This window comes from Geospiza fortis, unplaced genomic scaffold (genome assembly GCF_000277835.1).
Source record: "Geospiza fortis unplaced genomic scaffold, GeoFor_1.0 scaffold285, whole genome shotgun sequence".
In the NCBI taxonomy this organism is placed as follows: domain Eukaryota; kingdom Metazoa; phylum Chordata; class Aves; order Passeriformes; family Thraupidae; genus Geospiza; species Geospiza fortis.
The window spans coordinates 2662277-2679831 of NW_005054403.1; the positions used below are offsets into that span (position 1 = coordinate 2662277).

General features: G+C 38.9%; 1 protein-coding gene across 1 annotated transcript in view; it reads right to left on the minus strand.

Annotated features, from left to right (window-relative positions):
• The window catches only part of GLRA2 (glycine receptor alpha 2), a 120152-nt gene that overhangs the window by 84090 nt on the left and 18507 nt on the right, over positions 1 to 17555 (minus strand). Inside the window, exons 3-4 of the mRNA XM_005426170.2 lie at positions 11823 to 11890; positions 4773 to 4996 (exon numbers count right to left, since the gene is read on the minus strand). Of these exons, the coding sequence (XP_005426227.1) occupies positions 4773 to 4996; positions 11823 to 11890 (292 nt within the window). The remainder of the gene's footprint in view (positions 1 to 4772; positions 4997 to 11822; positions 11891 to 17555) is intronic.

Consider the following 17555-nt stretch of genomic DNA (forward strand, 5'->3'; position numbering starts at 1 on the left):
CAGCAGGACAGTCAACTTTTTGCCATGAGCAGTCTGTTGCAGAGGGATCAGCAGTGCTACCTATGTATTTCCTTAACCTGCTTTTCTTTCCCAGAAGGCAAAGAACACAAGTACAGAGGAGACTACAAAACACGGAAGTTTCAGAAAAACTGGGTTTTAAAAGTGTCGTGGATTACTTCTGATGTTTACGTGATGGACATGGCAGTCATAACTCCTGATCTAACACCTAGACCTGTGTGGGATTGTGGGGGTGCAGGAAGGAGTTGGCTCAGTGCTCTGTCCCCCAGTGCTTGGCCACACCAGGAAGAGCTGATTTTGGGAACTCCTGAGCAAGGCAGCTGGCATGGGAGGCAGAGTTGCAAATAGCTGTACATATCTGTACTGCTTCACAGAGACTTCTCTTGGCTTGCATAAGCAGGTGAGGGCTTTGGGAGGTACCAGCTCCCACTGGTGGGATGTACCTACTACCCTGTCAGCTACTTGTTGTGGGATGGAGAGCTGGTAACCATCCCAGGGCAGCTACACAAACAGAGCAACCCAACAGCTCGAGCCTTCTCTGTTTGCAGTGCCCCCCAGCACAGAAGTGCCTTCAAACAGGCACTCTGCCCTCAGCCACAGCAACATTTGCAATTAAAACTAGGTCGATAGTTGAAACCACAAGGAACTAATGGTCTACATAACTAACAGTTCTGGCACTGGGAAGAAGAAGAAGAAAGACAGAAAAACAGGTATTTTGAAAGACTTGAGGAAAATCTTCCTGGGTAATTAATTGCTCTTTGAACAGGAATAGCAAAAATAGGGGAAGAAATGTAATTTGTGAATTTGCACAGATCTCCTCCCTAGAATTCCAAGTGTCTCTCTTGTTAAAAGAATCATGCAACACATTCTAAAATCTCCTCCTTTTAAAAAATATGTAGTAATCTGCTTTGTGACCATTTCTGGCTAAATACACTGGCACTATAATTCAGAGCAAAGCTCAACTGAGAGTGTTTTCTGGACCAGCAAATAAAAAAAATACATATATATATATATCTCCTCCCTAGAATTCCAAGTGTCTCTCTTGTTAAAAGAATCATGCAACACATTCTAAAATCTCCTCCTTTTAAAAAATATGTAGTAATCTGCTTTGTGACCATTTCTGGCTAAATACACTGGCACTATAATTCAGAGCAAAGCTCAACTGAGAGTGTTTTCTGGACCAGCAAATAAAAAAAATACATATATATATATATATATGTATATATAAAAATTTACAATGTTTTTACCTTCCTGACCCCTATATTCTAGATTCAATGCTGTGGATCAATATTACAGTTTAATTATATCACCTTCTGGATCAATCTCATATGGCTGAGATGCACTGAAAATATTAAAAAGAGAAGGAGGCAATTAATGCAGAAAAAAAAGCCACAAACCTTAAATAAAACCACTTTCTATCATTTTGCTAAAATAAGCTTTTAGGCAGATGCTAATATTATGAGCTGGCTGGCAGCCTGAAATGAGTTTGTGGGAATCAGGTAGCACAAATGGGTGTCTCAGAGAGAATATAAAGCCTTCTGTGAGTTTAGCATATAGCATTTAGCATTTTCCTGATGTCCCAGGTGTCCTCAGGGAGCAGAGAAGACACAATCCTTGTCCCTGGGACATAAAGTCCGTGCAGTGGGGTGTGCAATGCAAAATGCAGGTGTCATAGAGATTGTGAGTGCCTGGAACAGGACTTGTGGTACCATCACACCATGCTGCAACACTTTCCAAGGGCAGAACCCCCTCCAAAATCCAATCCATGCAGAAATCAGGCAAGGATTGGAAGCAGATGAGTCACAAGCATCTAGGGGGTGAAACTGTGTAGGTTATGATTTGAACTCACTGCTTTTTCAGAACACAATATAAACAAAAACTAATTTAGTCAACACTGCTATTACAGACATTTCTTGTTGACTGCTCTCTACAGAGTGCTTTAAAATAAAAGATAGCTATTTAACAGTTTTTCAATTGTTGTATATGAGTGGAACTGAGACTGATCTTGACTAAAGTGTAGTTCCTTGCTGAATATAACTTTGCTGTAATTGCAGACTCCTCAAAATGCACGTGCCTCTGAGAGCTGTTGCTACATCTCCAGAGGCAATAGCATCTATTTGCAGTATTAAGCAATTCTGGGTTCCCTCCCCAAGGCTCTAGTTTTCCCTGCAGCACCCAAAGGTGCAGAGCAGTTACCCAGCTGTAGAGCCTGAGGCTGTACACAGCATGCTATCTGAAATCAAAAAAGGTATCAAGGTAGTCATCTGAGCATGCAACCAACATATAAAAATGGGGTTGGATTCCTAAAGTTATGGTTCAGAGGTGGGAACATCAACCATCAACAAATTTTTATTTTCTGTAACAACTCCCAGGGAATTAAATATAGTTGTAGGAATCTGCAAGTATGAGCATCATCATTATCATAAGGCAAACTGAAGGAAATCTACATTATGCCTCTTCTGTGCTGTGTTAGGCTTGTTTCTTTGACCAGCTATACAAGAGAAGGATGAAGAGCCTCATGCTTACCACAGGATGAGATAATTCCTGTAGCCAAGCACTGCAGAGGAGGTGATACATGGCCCAGACCCTCACTCACCTTTTCATTATTTTTCTGACCACCCATATCCTACACCAAATGTCTCATTTTAGTAAAATATGGACCATGAACTGTTGTCTCAGGTGACTTTCCAAGTTCTGTTCAGAAAGGGCAGGTTTGGTCTCTGAGAGCATTTAACAGCACTCCTGCCTGGTGTATTTCGTGGTTTTGGTGCAGGACATAGGGAAGAGGGATACCACTGCCATATAATACACACACCTTGCTTCTTGCCCATTGATTACCAGGAACACTTCTAAACTCATTTATGCAAAGAACAGTTTGTATTTATGCAAGATAAATTTGATCTTGATTTTGTTACATTTTAAAATATGACAAAACAGCCTACCTGCTACATCCCAGAGGCATTTGTGAAGTGCTTTAAACATTCAAAGCACACTAAATGCTAAATGTTAAATATCACAATGACAGGCAAAGTGCTATTGGTGCAGTAGTGAACATTCCCAACGTACTGAAACCAATCACTAAAATATTCCTGTTTGTTTCTGCATAGCATAACTACAAGCAGCTGACACGTAATAGAAGTCTCTAGCCCAGTATTTAGAGAGTAAAGACAAGTATTTCTAACTGCTCCTGATTTCAAGTTTGCATACTTCAGAAAGTGTTAAAAAAATTCTCTGCCACGTTGGATGTGCTGGGTTACTCTGTTACTGTTGTGTGATACAAGTGAGAAGTGATGAGCTTCGCTCAGTGCTCTCTTGGAGTTCTGCTTACTCTGCTTCAAATTAATTTGCATTTAGGTGTAGGAATTTTACAAATGTGATATGGCAGCTCAAAATACCACTTTTGCTGCATGAGCAAATGCCAGGAAAACTATCCATCTGCATGCAGAGCAGCACCCAACTGCACGGTTTCCTCCAATAAGATGGTGTCTGATGTCATGCAAACAAACAGATGCATTCATTTCCTTCTCAGGGTGAAGCAGGAAATATTTGTAAGTGACAGCATATTGTTTATCACTCTGCTAGCGCTGGTACCATCCTTGTATCTTATTATTCTTCTCAAACTCTTCAGGTAGAGAAATTTGAAACCCTGCTCAGTAACTCTGCTTCATCTGTCCAAATATTACTGGGCTTTTATCAAGGAATTTCCACAAGAATTATGGAAGTGGATGAAGTTCCATGCTAATATTTATTTATTTAACATCCTAAAGAGCACAGTTACCCCAAGCCTGGATCAATACTAATTCCTTAATGGAAACACAGTCAAAACCACAATAGAAATAACTGCCTTCTGAACAACTCTGCTTACAGATGAGCAAATTCACTAAACAATCTCTTAAACAAATACTATCATGTTTACTTTCTATAATGCAAGAAAGGAAAAAATCAAGAAGCATCTGCAGGAAGAAAAAAAACTCCAGTAATTTCTTCATTTTAAACAATCCTAAGAGCAATAATAGAGTATTTTGCATCTTTGGCTACCTCTATTAAGCAATTAATATCTCACAGTAAGCTGAATGTCAAATGAATACTGCAGGTTGTTTGCTGCTATTTATGCCTGTGGAATGCAATTTTGTTTTTCTGCTTATGTCCTCTTTCATCAGGTCATACCAAATCACATTTTGTCAGTGTTTATTAATTCAGCTAAAGCTGGTCACATGACACAACTTCAGTGCTCTCAGTACTAAAAGCAAATGCTTTCCATAGTTCCAGGTGTTGGTTTTTGGGTTTTTTTTCTTGTGACTAGATACATCCAATTAACCAGTGACTTGCATGTCAAATTTATTGCATTTCAAGCATGTTTTTATTTCAAGTGTTGAGCAGTCATTTAAATTGATACTCCCCTTTACTTTTAAATTGCAACCCACAGACTACTGAAGAGATGATTTCCTCTTTGCAAGAGGAGTGACTTGAGCAAATGCTAATGGGAATTACTGAGGCATACCATTAAAGTTCTAGACAGCCTCAAGTTTTCAACAAGACCAAGAAGTACCACTGTGCCACTTAGAGACTATTTTGCAAAAAGTAAAATGTTAGCAAAGAAACATAGGCAAATTTTCCTTCCACCCTGGTATTAGTAAATCTCATTTTAGTTGTACACATGGGACAACAAAAAATTAAACATCTACATTGCATCCAGAAAACAGAGAGGGAAAGAAAGGGATGAAGAGAAAAAAAACTAAAATTAACTGGTTTACCTGATACTGTACAACACCTTTCCAGTTTTAGAAATCCTCAGCAACTTGTTGTCTGTTGTGACATCATGGAAATTTGCTCCCTTCTCATTGGCAAAGAATAAATCTGGCTTCCAAATAGAATCCAACATAGAGGGATCCAAATCCAGGGAATCATCAGGATATTCGCTGTAAGCCAGACGTGAGTCATTCCACTGCTGCCTCAAAAAAATGTTCACTCTGTAGTCCTACAGAAATGTCATGTAAACAGGTTACTAAGCCACCAAAACTGGAAGCCCATTTTAGCTTGCTTTATGTTCTTAGATACATTGCAGTACCAGCATTACAGCAAACATTTGTGTTATCCTTTGAACATCAGAGTTGTCATTTGAAAATAAAGTTGTCAAAGCGCTGCATTGAACCAGACAAACACAACTGGTACATTTTCCAAATCAAAATTCCTTCAGTGATGAGAAAAATATTAACTGCAATCTCCACAATTAAATGTAACCCTATTTCAAATGTTGTGGATTACCTAAGAGATATTTGTAAATTCAAAAAGCATTGCAGTTAAATATATACAATGTCATCAAAGAGGTTACAAAATTACCAATTTAAATAAATGTTTTCTAATATGTAAGTCATTTACGCCTAATGTACTCATGAATAGTTTTTAATTCCTGTGAAGCCAAAATTGTACAGAAGAAATTAAATCACCGCTTCTTATTTACTACTAGTTTCATTTTCCTATTTACTGTATCATTCTGTGTATGTTCCTTCATTTACTCCTCCCTGTCTGCATCCCGTTAAAATTGGCCTGATTGTATTCTTCTGCTTGGTGGTCTGCTAGTCACAATTGGGAAAGGGAGCAATTACTTAGAGGTTCATTTAGAACAACATTAACATTGTGTCAAGAACTGGTTATTAAAGGGGAGTGCAAAAAGAGATTTCAGGTTCTAAACTCTCTGAAGAGAGTAGAAAGAAACAAATGTTTACTCTCCTAATCCCAGTCAGCAAATAAAATCTTCATCTCTCTGAAATTGCAATTTTTAATTTGTCAACTCTCTCTTAGAAATACCATCTACTCTTCCTCAAAAAGAAAAATATTTAATAATATTTGTATTGATTATATGATCTGAAGGAATGCTTTATCAAATAATTATGCTGATACTACAAAGCATTAACATTTAGAATTTTCAGCCACACATTAAAATGGCAACACTGTGCTTTTGACTTGGAAAATGTATGAGCTGGCTGGGTTTTAGTCAGGTACCTGAACTGCATAGAAAAGAAGTTATCACCCTTGAAAGGTAAAGATAAATATTCTCCCTGTGATCAGAGCTGCAGAAAGCAGCTTGCCCAATATGCAGACTCTGAACAAACCCCTCTGTTCAGTTGCCGCCCCCTTTGCTCCATGAGGTGGTTGTGAGGTGTGCTGCTGCCCTGACAGAATATTTTTGACATCCAAACTGATGCAGATTTTGAACCCAATGGGAAGATGCTTTACAACCTCAGTAGGTGAATAACTTTTCCTTTTTTTTTTTTTGTTTTTCATTTTCATTTTGCTCTTGGGTAGATGTGATTCCAAACAGGAATGTTTACTAATCGGAGCAAGACAGACCTGAGACAGGTCTCAAGAGTAGCATTTTTAAAAGATACTTACAAAAGCCTGTATCTGTTTTTCACAAGTCATTGTACTTTTTATGATGTTCTTGTTTCAGACATTTAAATATCAAATAGCTACTTGCAGTTCTGAGCTTATAAAATGTCATCACATCTCGTAAGGATACACCATCCATAATTATACTATCCCTTATTTCTTGATCTTAGAAATTGAGTGTCTTACATTTATAATGTATCTTTAAGCTTATATTTATCTTTAAGTATAAATGAGTCTCAGAGTTTATATGGGACAGCTTTAGCTATAAATCCAGGAATGCACTGATTCGAATTCTGCAGAAAAGAAGGCAGGAGCAACTGCTGATAGAATAAAATTGCTACAACTAGTTGTGAGACTGGCTTTAATTCTTCACTGTGATATGATATATAATGAAGTCTTTGGAAAACAGAGGGATTTTTTCCCCATGACATAGAAATTATAATTAAGTTAGATCAGTAAATTTTATAGAAATATCTAAAAAATTGCATTGATGAACTTCATTGCTGGGTGACTTAGATAATAAAAAACAGTCTGGAAAATCTTTATTCATAAAAGAGATTGCATAGGATAATATATATTATACCAAAATCATAAATAATGACAATAAGATTACCCTATATTTTTCAATATGTCCCTTCATAAATTTATCAGTCATCACACCAATACACTTAGAAATTATTTTCCTCTGCAAGCTTTGTTCTTAGAAGCAAAACAGAACCGAAACCTTTGTTTACATCTGATAGGCTTTGCATATATATGTGTAGATATTTTAATGAGAAATAAAAATGTAAATATAACATGCACATCACAAGAACAGCATTATTATTTCCTCCTATGCTTGCTGTATAAGCAGCAGAGAGGGATGTGCGTTTACACAGTCAGACCTAATCATGCCCAGAATTTTGAATTTACTTTTCCTGTGCTACCACTGTAACTATGTTTTGAAGGAAAATTCTCTTGAGAATAGTAGAACAATATGGAGTTGAGGCACACTACAGTGTGTATGTGGTGAGGTCCTGAGGGTAGAAGTGGGTGTGCTGTAGTAAAGCACTCCTACACAACCACAAGTACACCTACTCTGCAAATTCTTTCTGACAGCACCACCACTCTGAACAAGGAGTGTGGACCTGCAGATTCAATCTCAGATGCACTGCCAGTGTCAGCAACAGCTCAAGGCAACTCAGATAAACAGTTTTCCTCTGTTCTTAAGCCATAAGCTCGCAGCAATACAAACATACTGGAAGAATATTAATCTGATTAGATTTAGTAGCTCTATCTGAAGATTTAGGGACTTGATCCACAGATATACTTAGTCTGTTTATAGGAACGTAGATAGATATAATTTTTCAGCAAATCTAAATCCAGATCCACAGAGCAAAGCTCTGGATCCCTTTGGTCTCAGCCACTGCTGTGGCAGGAAGAGTGCAGGGGAGCCCCTGCCCTGCCCAGTGCTACTTTCTGTCTCTGAACCAGCACTTGTCTTAGGTCTGAGCTTTCCTCCCAGCTTCCCCTCCAACAGCGGTGATTGCCCAGCAGTTAAGTTGGGAGTCTGAAACAAACAATAGACTTAGCTGGCCTTCCATGAATAGGAGGGGTTTACCAAAAAGATTACTCTATATCTCTCTCTAAATCCTAAAGATAAATGCTAACTGAAAAGCAGTGGTTTGATGACCTATTCCAAGGCCATGAAACAGAAAAAGCACTTGGCTACCCATGGGTATAAGCATGCAGTGTGTCCCCAATGGCTTCAGTGGGAGCCTTTTATTTAGTTAAAAGTATACATGTGAATTAATCAGGATCTAATAATGTTATTTGTTATTATGGGGTTTTTTTCCTCTACATGGGAGATAGCATCATACAGCCAGCCACAACAAAGCTTTTAAAATTAAGAAATGGCAATTTTTTCTGCTGACATAAGTACTCAAAACACAACTGAAGTTTGGATCATTTACCCTAACAGAGAACCTGCTGCACAGTGTCATTGATTATAGGGCACAGCAACATAAGAATATCCTCACAGTTAGTCATTTCTGTAATTAAGAATTAGCTTGCAATGTACAAACTGCTCTTAACTTCTCCTACAGCTGATAGCTAAAAAATCCTGGTCATTAGGAACACTGAACATCTGAATTCTTTGGGATGCTGCCCAGGCTGATGTAGATTACTCATCTGTGATACTCAACTGCACTCATGCTGTATAGTGAATTTTCTGCTGAATACTGCATGTGTAAATACTTCCAAAAATAGACACAGAGTTTACTCTCATAACTGCTTTATTCAGTGAAGTTATTCAGAAAAAACTTTTCCTCTTTCTTTGCAAGTTAGGACTTAAAGACAAATCAAAGAAAGATTTAAACTATATGATCTTGATTCTGGCCTTTTTTTACTCTTTTCATTTTGGTATAATATATATAATTCAAAAAGGAAGAAAAGCATTTCTTTTGCAGGAAAAATAATCTAGTGGGATACTGTCCCCTATGTGCATTATAGAGCATTATTATTATTTTTATTATTATAGAAAGACATTTACATCTACATTTTGTTTCTCTAGATCTTTGGGAATAAAACTCATGAAAAGTCTATGGAATTCATCCATCTGAATCAGCATAAAATCCCAGGTTTATTTCTTAATGTAAGGTTTTCATTTTTAGACGAGTGTGCTGGACATTGGAGTTGCCTTTCACATAGGGAGGAATTTTATCCTGTACTGTGTGTCTGAATCAGAGGACAGAAACTACTCCTGATAATATTACTGAAATTAGTAGATCTGGGACTGTAATCCCATTTGCCATGTTAATTTCTCCTCCCGAAAGCTTCCCTGAGCAAGTTTTCATCTTCCAAGTTCCCAAAGAACTGCTGTAGGTGGTCCAAGTTATATTCTGATAATGTCCCTTCGGTGTATGCACATGGTTTCACTAAGCATGCCTCTCCTCTGAGACAGGAGCGTCTCTATTGACTTTGCAATCCAGACTTTTAAATGAATCATTTAGTTTTATGTCAAAACCATCAAGAGCATTTTATAGGGAAAAATGATTCCTAGGAGTCAAACAAACTTGTTATTTATCACAAGGGATGCCAACAATTTTACCACACAATTATATCTGTTTCAGAAAGGCAATGTAGCTGGAACAGCAATTGATGTCTGCCTCTCAGAGCAGACTCCTAAAACAAGTCACAATAGTCATTAAAGAAGTGACAACATTAAGAAAATCAATATCAAATAAGTGAACAGCATCTTACAGAATCTTCCCACACTTTCAGCAGATTTAATGAACAAAGCAAAATAAGAAAGCCAATAGTCTTTGTTTTCATCTACTTGAATGTTTGGCCGTTTTCAGCAAAATGTGTTAATGAACATTGGAAAGGTACACATTAACATATTTGATAGAAGGTAAAATGCAATGAGGGGATTTAATCAAAGCAATGAAGGAGTCTAATTAATGCAATCAGCATTGGGTCGTGCAAATATTTTCATTGAATGCCATCTTGTAAAGCTAGTGACGTGCAGGGTTTTTGCTACTTAATGCTGTCCTGGTGTCTCTACACACTAGGATCAACAGACATGGCTGGGTAAAAATGCTACACTCACAGCTGTCTTCTCAGAATCCTTAAAACACAGGAAAACAATGTTTTCTAAAATTAATGAAAATTAAGTCTGTTGATAATTATGTTACACCCTGATATGTTTATTTCCCTGTAATTTTAAAATTTATTTTAGTTTTCTTTTAAGGTCTTTCTAAAATATTACAGATACATAGTCTAAAGCATTAATTTATCTGTCTGTTTTATAGCTCTGTATGTTACAGCTTGTCATTTATAGCAAAGTCTTTCCCACACTGTTAAAGAAAGTAACCTAGCCTAGCAATAACTTGCCTTTTATCTCTAGAAAACATTAAATAACAGGGTGGGTTTTTTAAATTAAATTGTTTAGGAGCAGAAGATTTGTGTTCCTACATTCTTTAATTACCACTTACCAAAATGATGGCATGAGTTACAATTGAATATAAATTAATATTAAACAAAATACATTAGTCAGACTAAAGACCTTCTCTTCCTTCATAAAGGCCTGCAAGGCAGTATCTATTCCATCTTACAAAAACGCTGCTCTTTTGGTTTATTTCAGGTGGCCAGCAAGTTCATTATTAATTACCAAGTTCTCAGTCCTGCAAGAAGCCAAGCACCTTTATTGCCTCTGGCTTCAGCAGTTCCAGAAAAACCTGGATGCTGTGAAGGAATCTCTGGAAAACAGAGCTGTGAAACTACACTGCAATTTCTTCAAAAGTACCATAGATATGAGCACCTAATAATTATTATGGGTTTATGACATTATTATGATAAATTTGTTAAAAATATCTCTGTGGATTAACCCACATAGTAAGGACTATGTTGGCTTGAATAAAACCCAAATCTTTTATATTCACTTTTTAAAAAGATTTTAAAAACTCAGCATCTTTTTAAATGGAATCAGAAAAACTTTGGGTTTTTTTCTTAGCAAATATTGAAAAAAAATAATAGACTGATAGACTTCTAGACTAAAAGATTTTTTTTAAAGTTAGATGAAAATTTTAATTTTAATTTTTTCTTAGCTTGATTTTGTTTATTCTATATTTTGCAATTTTTTAAATGAAAATCTGACTTTTTTTTACTTTGTTCTTTGCATTAGTCAAAATACAAATTTCAGACAGGTGGAATCCCATCATTTCCTAGTACTAATTTAACTTCAAAATACCTAAGTCTTATACCCATGTGCTCTAGTCATTTGTCACAAGTTTTACACTTCCTTCTGTGACTGATGAGGCTGCAATTCACAGAGATCTATCTCAGTTAAACAAGACCATTTTCTGCAGCAGCAGGTGATTCAGCATGTGGTGTAAAGCACAATCAAATATGGTGCACTTGGCAGGGAAACCCACAGCTGAGCTCCAGCCGCTCCCCTGCCTCTTCAGAGCTAATGGAGCCTGAGGAAGCAGGTTTGCACACACCTGTGTTTGCTGCCATCTCAGTCACCACAGACTGTGGGGCAGTCCCTATGTAGGTGTGTTTAGGCTTGATAGGGGAGTTTAATGTTTTATATATATAGTTATTTTATACTTATTTTATGTTATTTTATTTAACGCCATTTTTACTCAGGTTTTTAGTAGGTTTTTAGTAGCTTCATAACTTAGTAAATGTCCCCACATCCTGAGCATCTCTATTCTACATCACATCCCACTCCTTCACAAGATGGCTTCAATGATCAGTCCCACTCACCATTGTAGTTTCTGCTATTGAACCAAAGCTGTTGATAAATATGTTGCAGGTAACATTTACAGGAGGACCTGCAAGTTGAACAATAAATAGAAAAATTGACAGGTTTTGTTCATGACATATATTAAGTATTGTTGTTCTCTTGCCAATGGCATCATAGCACTTACCATTGTGGTTTCTGTGACTGATCCAAAACTGTTGATAAAAATATTGCAAGTAACGTTTACTGGAGGACCTGTGGAATGCAATAAAAATGTTGCAATACACATTGAAACAAAAGTATAGATCCCTCAGCCTCCGTACAATCTGGTACAGATGTGGCTGAAAACAAGTAGAAAGTGAGTTTTCCCAAACTGCTCACATAAATTTTGATCAAAAGAAAAGCATTATCAACACTAATTTATTTCACCTAGTTTCATTGGAAGTTGTTATATAATCACACAGAACTACATCCTTGCGTTAAGTGATTGGCAGGAGAGTTGAGTGAGGGCTATTTTCTTACCCACAGTGCCAGTGCAGAATACACTTTAGCGCTGCAACCACTCCTCTCTTCCTTCTCCCTTCATCCAGAACTTAAAATTTTATCTCTCCACATTTACTCCACTCCGTAGGCAAATGTTTGCCACTGAAATTCCCAGCAAGGGAAACTTTACACATTGACTCCAGTCCACAAGCAGCTCTTCCTGCACCTGATCTGGAAGTGTCTGGCTTGCCAGTACCAAATATTTTAGCAATATCTGTTCTGGCTTGAACAGATAGCTTTCATTAAACAGCTATTTGCATTCTCTTCCCTCCCACCGCCTTTGCTGTTATTCAGCAGTCACTGACGTGTGGCAAAATGAATGGAGATTTAATATTTAATTAGCTGCCTATTAGCCTTCTTGATTTTTTAGGTGTGACAAAATAAACAGGGGTTCACAACAGAATCAAAAAGGATTCATGCTAAAGGCCTGAATTTCAGTGACACAGAAGTTGGTATAAGCATTGAGTATCAAGTACTTTCTTCTTTCTTTTGCCATTACTATTTTTAATCACATCATGTTCCTTATAAATGAAAAAATGTCAGTGCAGAGAATATAAATATCCCCATTTGGTTTATAATTCAATTTATAATGAAATTTATTTACAAAAGATGGAAACATTATTACTTTCTTTTTTGTAAAATGGAATAAACTAATGAGTCCACTGTCAATTTCCTGAGTGCTAGACTACCTACCTTAAAGGAAACAATCATGTTGGTTTTGGGAATAAAAACCACAACAGTAACATGCTTTGAGGCTGTTAAATTCCAATGAGGTGGGTTGTTCAACTCTGGTTTTTTACAAGAATTATTTTTACAACACTTCCTTTTTATTTTGCAAATGTGTTTTCATTTCCAATATCAAGTCAAAACCAAGCCAAATAGTCTGCTATTTTCCCTCCATATTATCATTTTTGTTCCTATGAATTGGTGGTTTTTCTACTAGCTAGGCACCTTGAACAATGTGTTTCTCTACATCCAGGCACACCAAGCCACTGTACCATTGAAGCTGGAAGGAACCACCCAGTCCCCATAGTCCATCTTGCCCCAGAGCAGGACCAGCTAGAGAAGGACTGTGCCACATCAGACTCTGAATATATCCGGAGATGGACACTTCACAGATTCTCTAGGCAACCGGTGCCAGTGTGCAGTCACCCTCACAGCAAAATGCTTCTGCTGTGTTTAAGTGGAATTTCATGGGTCTCAGCCTGTGTCCACTGCCCCTCTTCCTATAGCTAGGCATCGCTGAGAAGAATCTGGCTACCTTTTCTTTACTTACACCTCATCAGTTATTCAAGCACATGGTTGAGATTCCACAGAACCAATTTTCCCCAGGCTGAGCGGCCTCAGCAATCTCAGCCTCTCCTTGTATGACAGATCCTCCAGTCTCTTAACTACCTTCATAACATTTTGCTGGATCCATAGCAATAATTCCATGTCTCTCTTGTACTAGGGAGCCCAGAGCTGGGATCAGCACTCCAGGTGTGTCTCACCAGTTCTGAGCAGAGCAAAGGATCCTTTCCCTCAACCTGCCGGCCATGCTCTGCCTAATGCAGCCCAAGAGTCCACTGGCTGCCTTTGCTGCAGGGGCACCTTGCTGGCTCATGTTCAAGTTGGTGTTCGCCAGGTGCCTCACAGCCTTTTCTGCAAATCTGCATTCCAGCTGGGCTTCTCCCAGATTGTTCCTTCCAAGTTACAGGACTGCATTCCCTTTCCTGAACACAGCGAGGTCCTATTGGCCTATGTCTGCAGCTTTTCTTTGTCTCTCTGAATATCAGGAAACTCTCTAGGGCATCAACCACTCTTCCCAGTCTTCTTTCTCCTGCAAATTAGTTGAGGGTGCACCATGTTCCACCATCCAGGTAATTAGTGAAGATGTTAATGAGTACTGACCCAGCACCTGTGCCAGTAGTACAACAGTAGTGACTGGTCACCAGCTGGACCTTGTGCTGCTGACCACAACCCTTTGAGCACTGCAGTTAAGTCAGTTTTCCATGCCCATTTAGCTGCTCTGTTTCAATAGTCTGTTCCACGTTGTGAGAGATGCTAACAAAAGCCTTGCTAAAGTTGAGATATACACAGCTCTGCCCTGATTCATTAAGCCTTTCAAGTCATCATAGAAGGCTATTAGCATTCCAAGGAATGATTTCCCATCCAGAAATCCATGTCGACTACAACCAGTCATCTTCCTATCCTTCATGTCTAGAAATGGCTTCAAGAGGATTTGCTCCAGGCTTCGAGGTAAGTCTGGCCAGCCTGTAACTCCTGTATTCTCCTGATTGTCTTAGAGATAGGAGCGACATTTTTTTCCCCACATGATTAGGAGCCTTCACCAGTTGCCATGACTTTTTAAAGATAATTAAGAATGCAACAACCCAGCTTCCACAGCTATGCTAAGCACTTCTGGGTGTTTCCTATGTGGTCCTTATGGACTTGGCTGTGTCCAGTTTGCCTAAGTGCTCTGTAGCCTAGTTCTTCATCGCTAAGTTTTTATTGATTTGGACTTTTTTACAGGTCTCAGTGGCATGGGATTCCTAAAGACCATTTTTGATGGTAAAACTATGGAGAAGGAGGCTCACAGCTGTTGTCTTGCAAAGGCCATCATATGTGAGCATCACAATTCCAGCTCCTGAGTGCCAGCAGAACATAGTACACATGCTTAACTGTGTCAGGAAATCATGGCTTATGTATGTTAGGAAATATGCTGCCACATCACAGACTGCAGTCCAGATGTACAGGAGCATGTACATGCCATTGCATTGTACTTTACAGTAAAGCAAATACCTCCCTGCGTTTCCATACTTAATTATAAGCCTTTAACTTGCCTTCTGCTGGTAGAAGTGGAACACTGTAAGAACTATAAGAACTCAGTAAACTCAGTAAAAAAACAGAGAGATCAGGTTTGTTCCTTACCTGAGGAACCTGAATATGAATAAGTCTATGGACCTGATTAGGTGCATCCCAGTCTTGAGGGAATTGACTGATGTAGTTATCAAATTACTCTCCATGATATTTGAAAAGCTATGGCAATCAGGGGAAGCTCTTGGTGACTGGCAGAAGGGAAGCATTGCATTCATTTTTAAAATGGGAGAAAAGGGGACCCTGGGAACTACTGATCTTTTAGCCTGACCTCTGTGCTTGTGAATATCACAGAACAGATGCTCCTAGGAGCTGTGCTAAGGCACGTGGAGGACTGGGAGGTGATTTGGGACAGCCAGCATGGCTTCAACAAGGACACATCTTGCCTGACCAATGCAGTGGCCTTCTATGGTAGAGTGACTACATCAGTGATCAAGGGAAGGCTGCTGATGTCATTTATCTGGACTTCTGCAAGGCCTTTAACGCAGTCACCCACAACATCCTGCTCTGGGAACTGGAAATGTGTGTAAAATTTGTTCAGCCTGGAGAAGAGAAGGTCCCAGGGACACCCTATTGTAACTTTTCAATACTCAAAGCAACCCTGTAAAAAAGATGTCAGCAATTTTTTTAGTGGGGACATTCTGCAGTAGGACAAGGGGTAATGGTAAACTAAAACACACTTCATCTTATAAGATTTTTCTAATATAATAATTCAATTAAAATGAAAGCAGCAAACTTCCATGATGCATAGCCAAGGTTTCAGGACACAATCTGAAAATCTTCAAAGTGCCTCAAACCTCCTGTACCCAAGGTGTCTGTGATCTTATTGCCGTCTGGCTAGAGAATGAATCTTTTCCTTATCAGCTGCCAGAGGAGGTGAATCCATCCCAATGTGTGGAACAATCCCCATATGGAGTGATGAGTGCTGAGAGGAATACATTCGAGCCCTATCCAGCTCCTAACTCCAGCCTCAGCTAAATATTCTCCAGTATTGATAGCCCACAGTCACAAATCTTGCTCCATTTGGTACATTCTTGAGAAGATTTACTCATACTCTTTCACTGGAGGTGATCCCAACTGCAGCTAATCATATCTACACCCTCAAGTTCATCCCAACGCTTGTCTTTTTTGGTGTAGAGTTTCCAGGTCACACCTGGCAGACTTTTCTCTTCACAATAATTCCAACTATATAGCTAAATTGTCCTTAGTGGGAAGGGAATATTATAATCACATAAGAGATTTAAAATGATAGCTGTGCACTTGCCAATTTTCTTTGATAAGTGTATTTATCAAGGGATTTTGTAAGGCAAACTAAAATGCAGTACACATAGAGAACTGTGAGCAAAGCAGAGACATGTGGAAGCAAAAACAAAAGATAAAGAGGTAGAACCACCTTATGGAATGACAGTGGAAATATTGGCAAGATATTTGCAGATCTCTGAAGAATCTTGTATCTTTTTCTATATGTAATATTTTCTGGTCTACCTTCTCAATTCAACCCTGTGACAATGCAGAGGTTTTTTCTCACTATCTCAAATTATTTATTTTGTATATATGGAGGAGAAAGCTGAGCCAAATCTTCCTTCTCCCCTTACCACAGAGAGCAGGATAATCAAGACTATTTGAAAAGACTAAAATCAATCCCACCTGAGCTTGAAGGCAGAGCAGGAATCCAGGAACAGACCCAAGGGGCCAAGTGGGGAGGCAGTGATTCCATCAGGGATAGAGAATCCCATTTTCTGTAGGATTTCAGGTCAGAGCTCAAACAAGGGAAGTGATCAAAATGTGGATGGTGGCAGGACAAAGACCCACATGCTGACCTGAGCACCAGTAACACACATCCCAGGACAGAAAGGGAGGATGGAGGAACTTGTTTGACATAGTTTTTAAATGTGAGTTCTGGACACAGCTGAGGTTTTAGGAACCATTTATCCCCAACCAAACTGAACAGCCTCCAACATCCATCAGAGTCCTTGTGAGACCTGAAACTGAGCTGACTCCTCTGGAGACCTCTGCTTCTGCAGCTGCAGTACTACAGGTGCCTGAGTTACCACTTCAAGAGTTGCCAAGGCACCTCTCCATGGCCCTGCAGGCGCATCCCTGCAAGTCAGACAAGGATAAACTGCTGCTGGGACACCTCAGCTGGCCATGGTCGTTAGACAGGCCCAAGCTGTTCATCATCCTAGCTCCTTCCCTGCTCAGAGTGTAGCACACAGGAGAACGACTGGAGAAGAGCTATCAAAGGCAGCTCAGCCAGTCCTGTGGCCAGTGACCATGGATGTTGGGCCAGGGGGACAAAGGTGGCGTTGATGCACTTAAAAAGTTCCTCTGAGACATAGGGATACTGCAGCCACCCCAGGAAAAGTGCAGCTGCACACTTGTTTCCAAGGGCCCATATAATATGTAGTCTCAACTGTGATGAGAAAATTCACACAATTTAATGATTTTGCTTAAGGTTATAGTAAGAAATCGGGAGGCAGACCACAGGTAGCTTTTTTTGCAAGCACCTAGGTAAGATTTT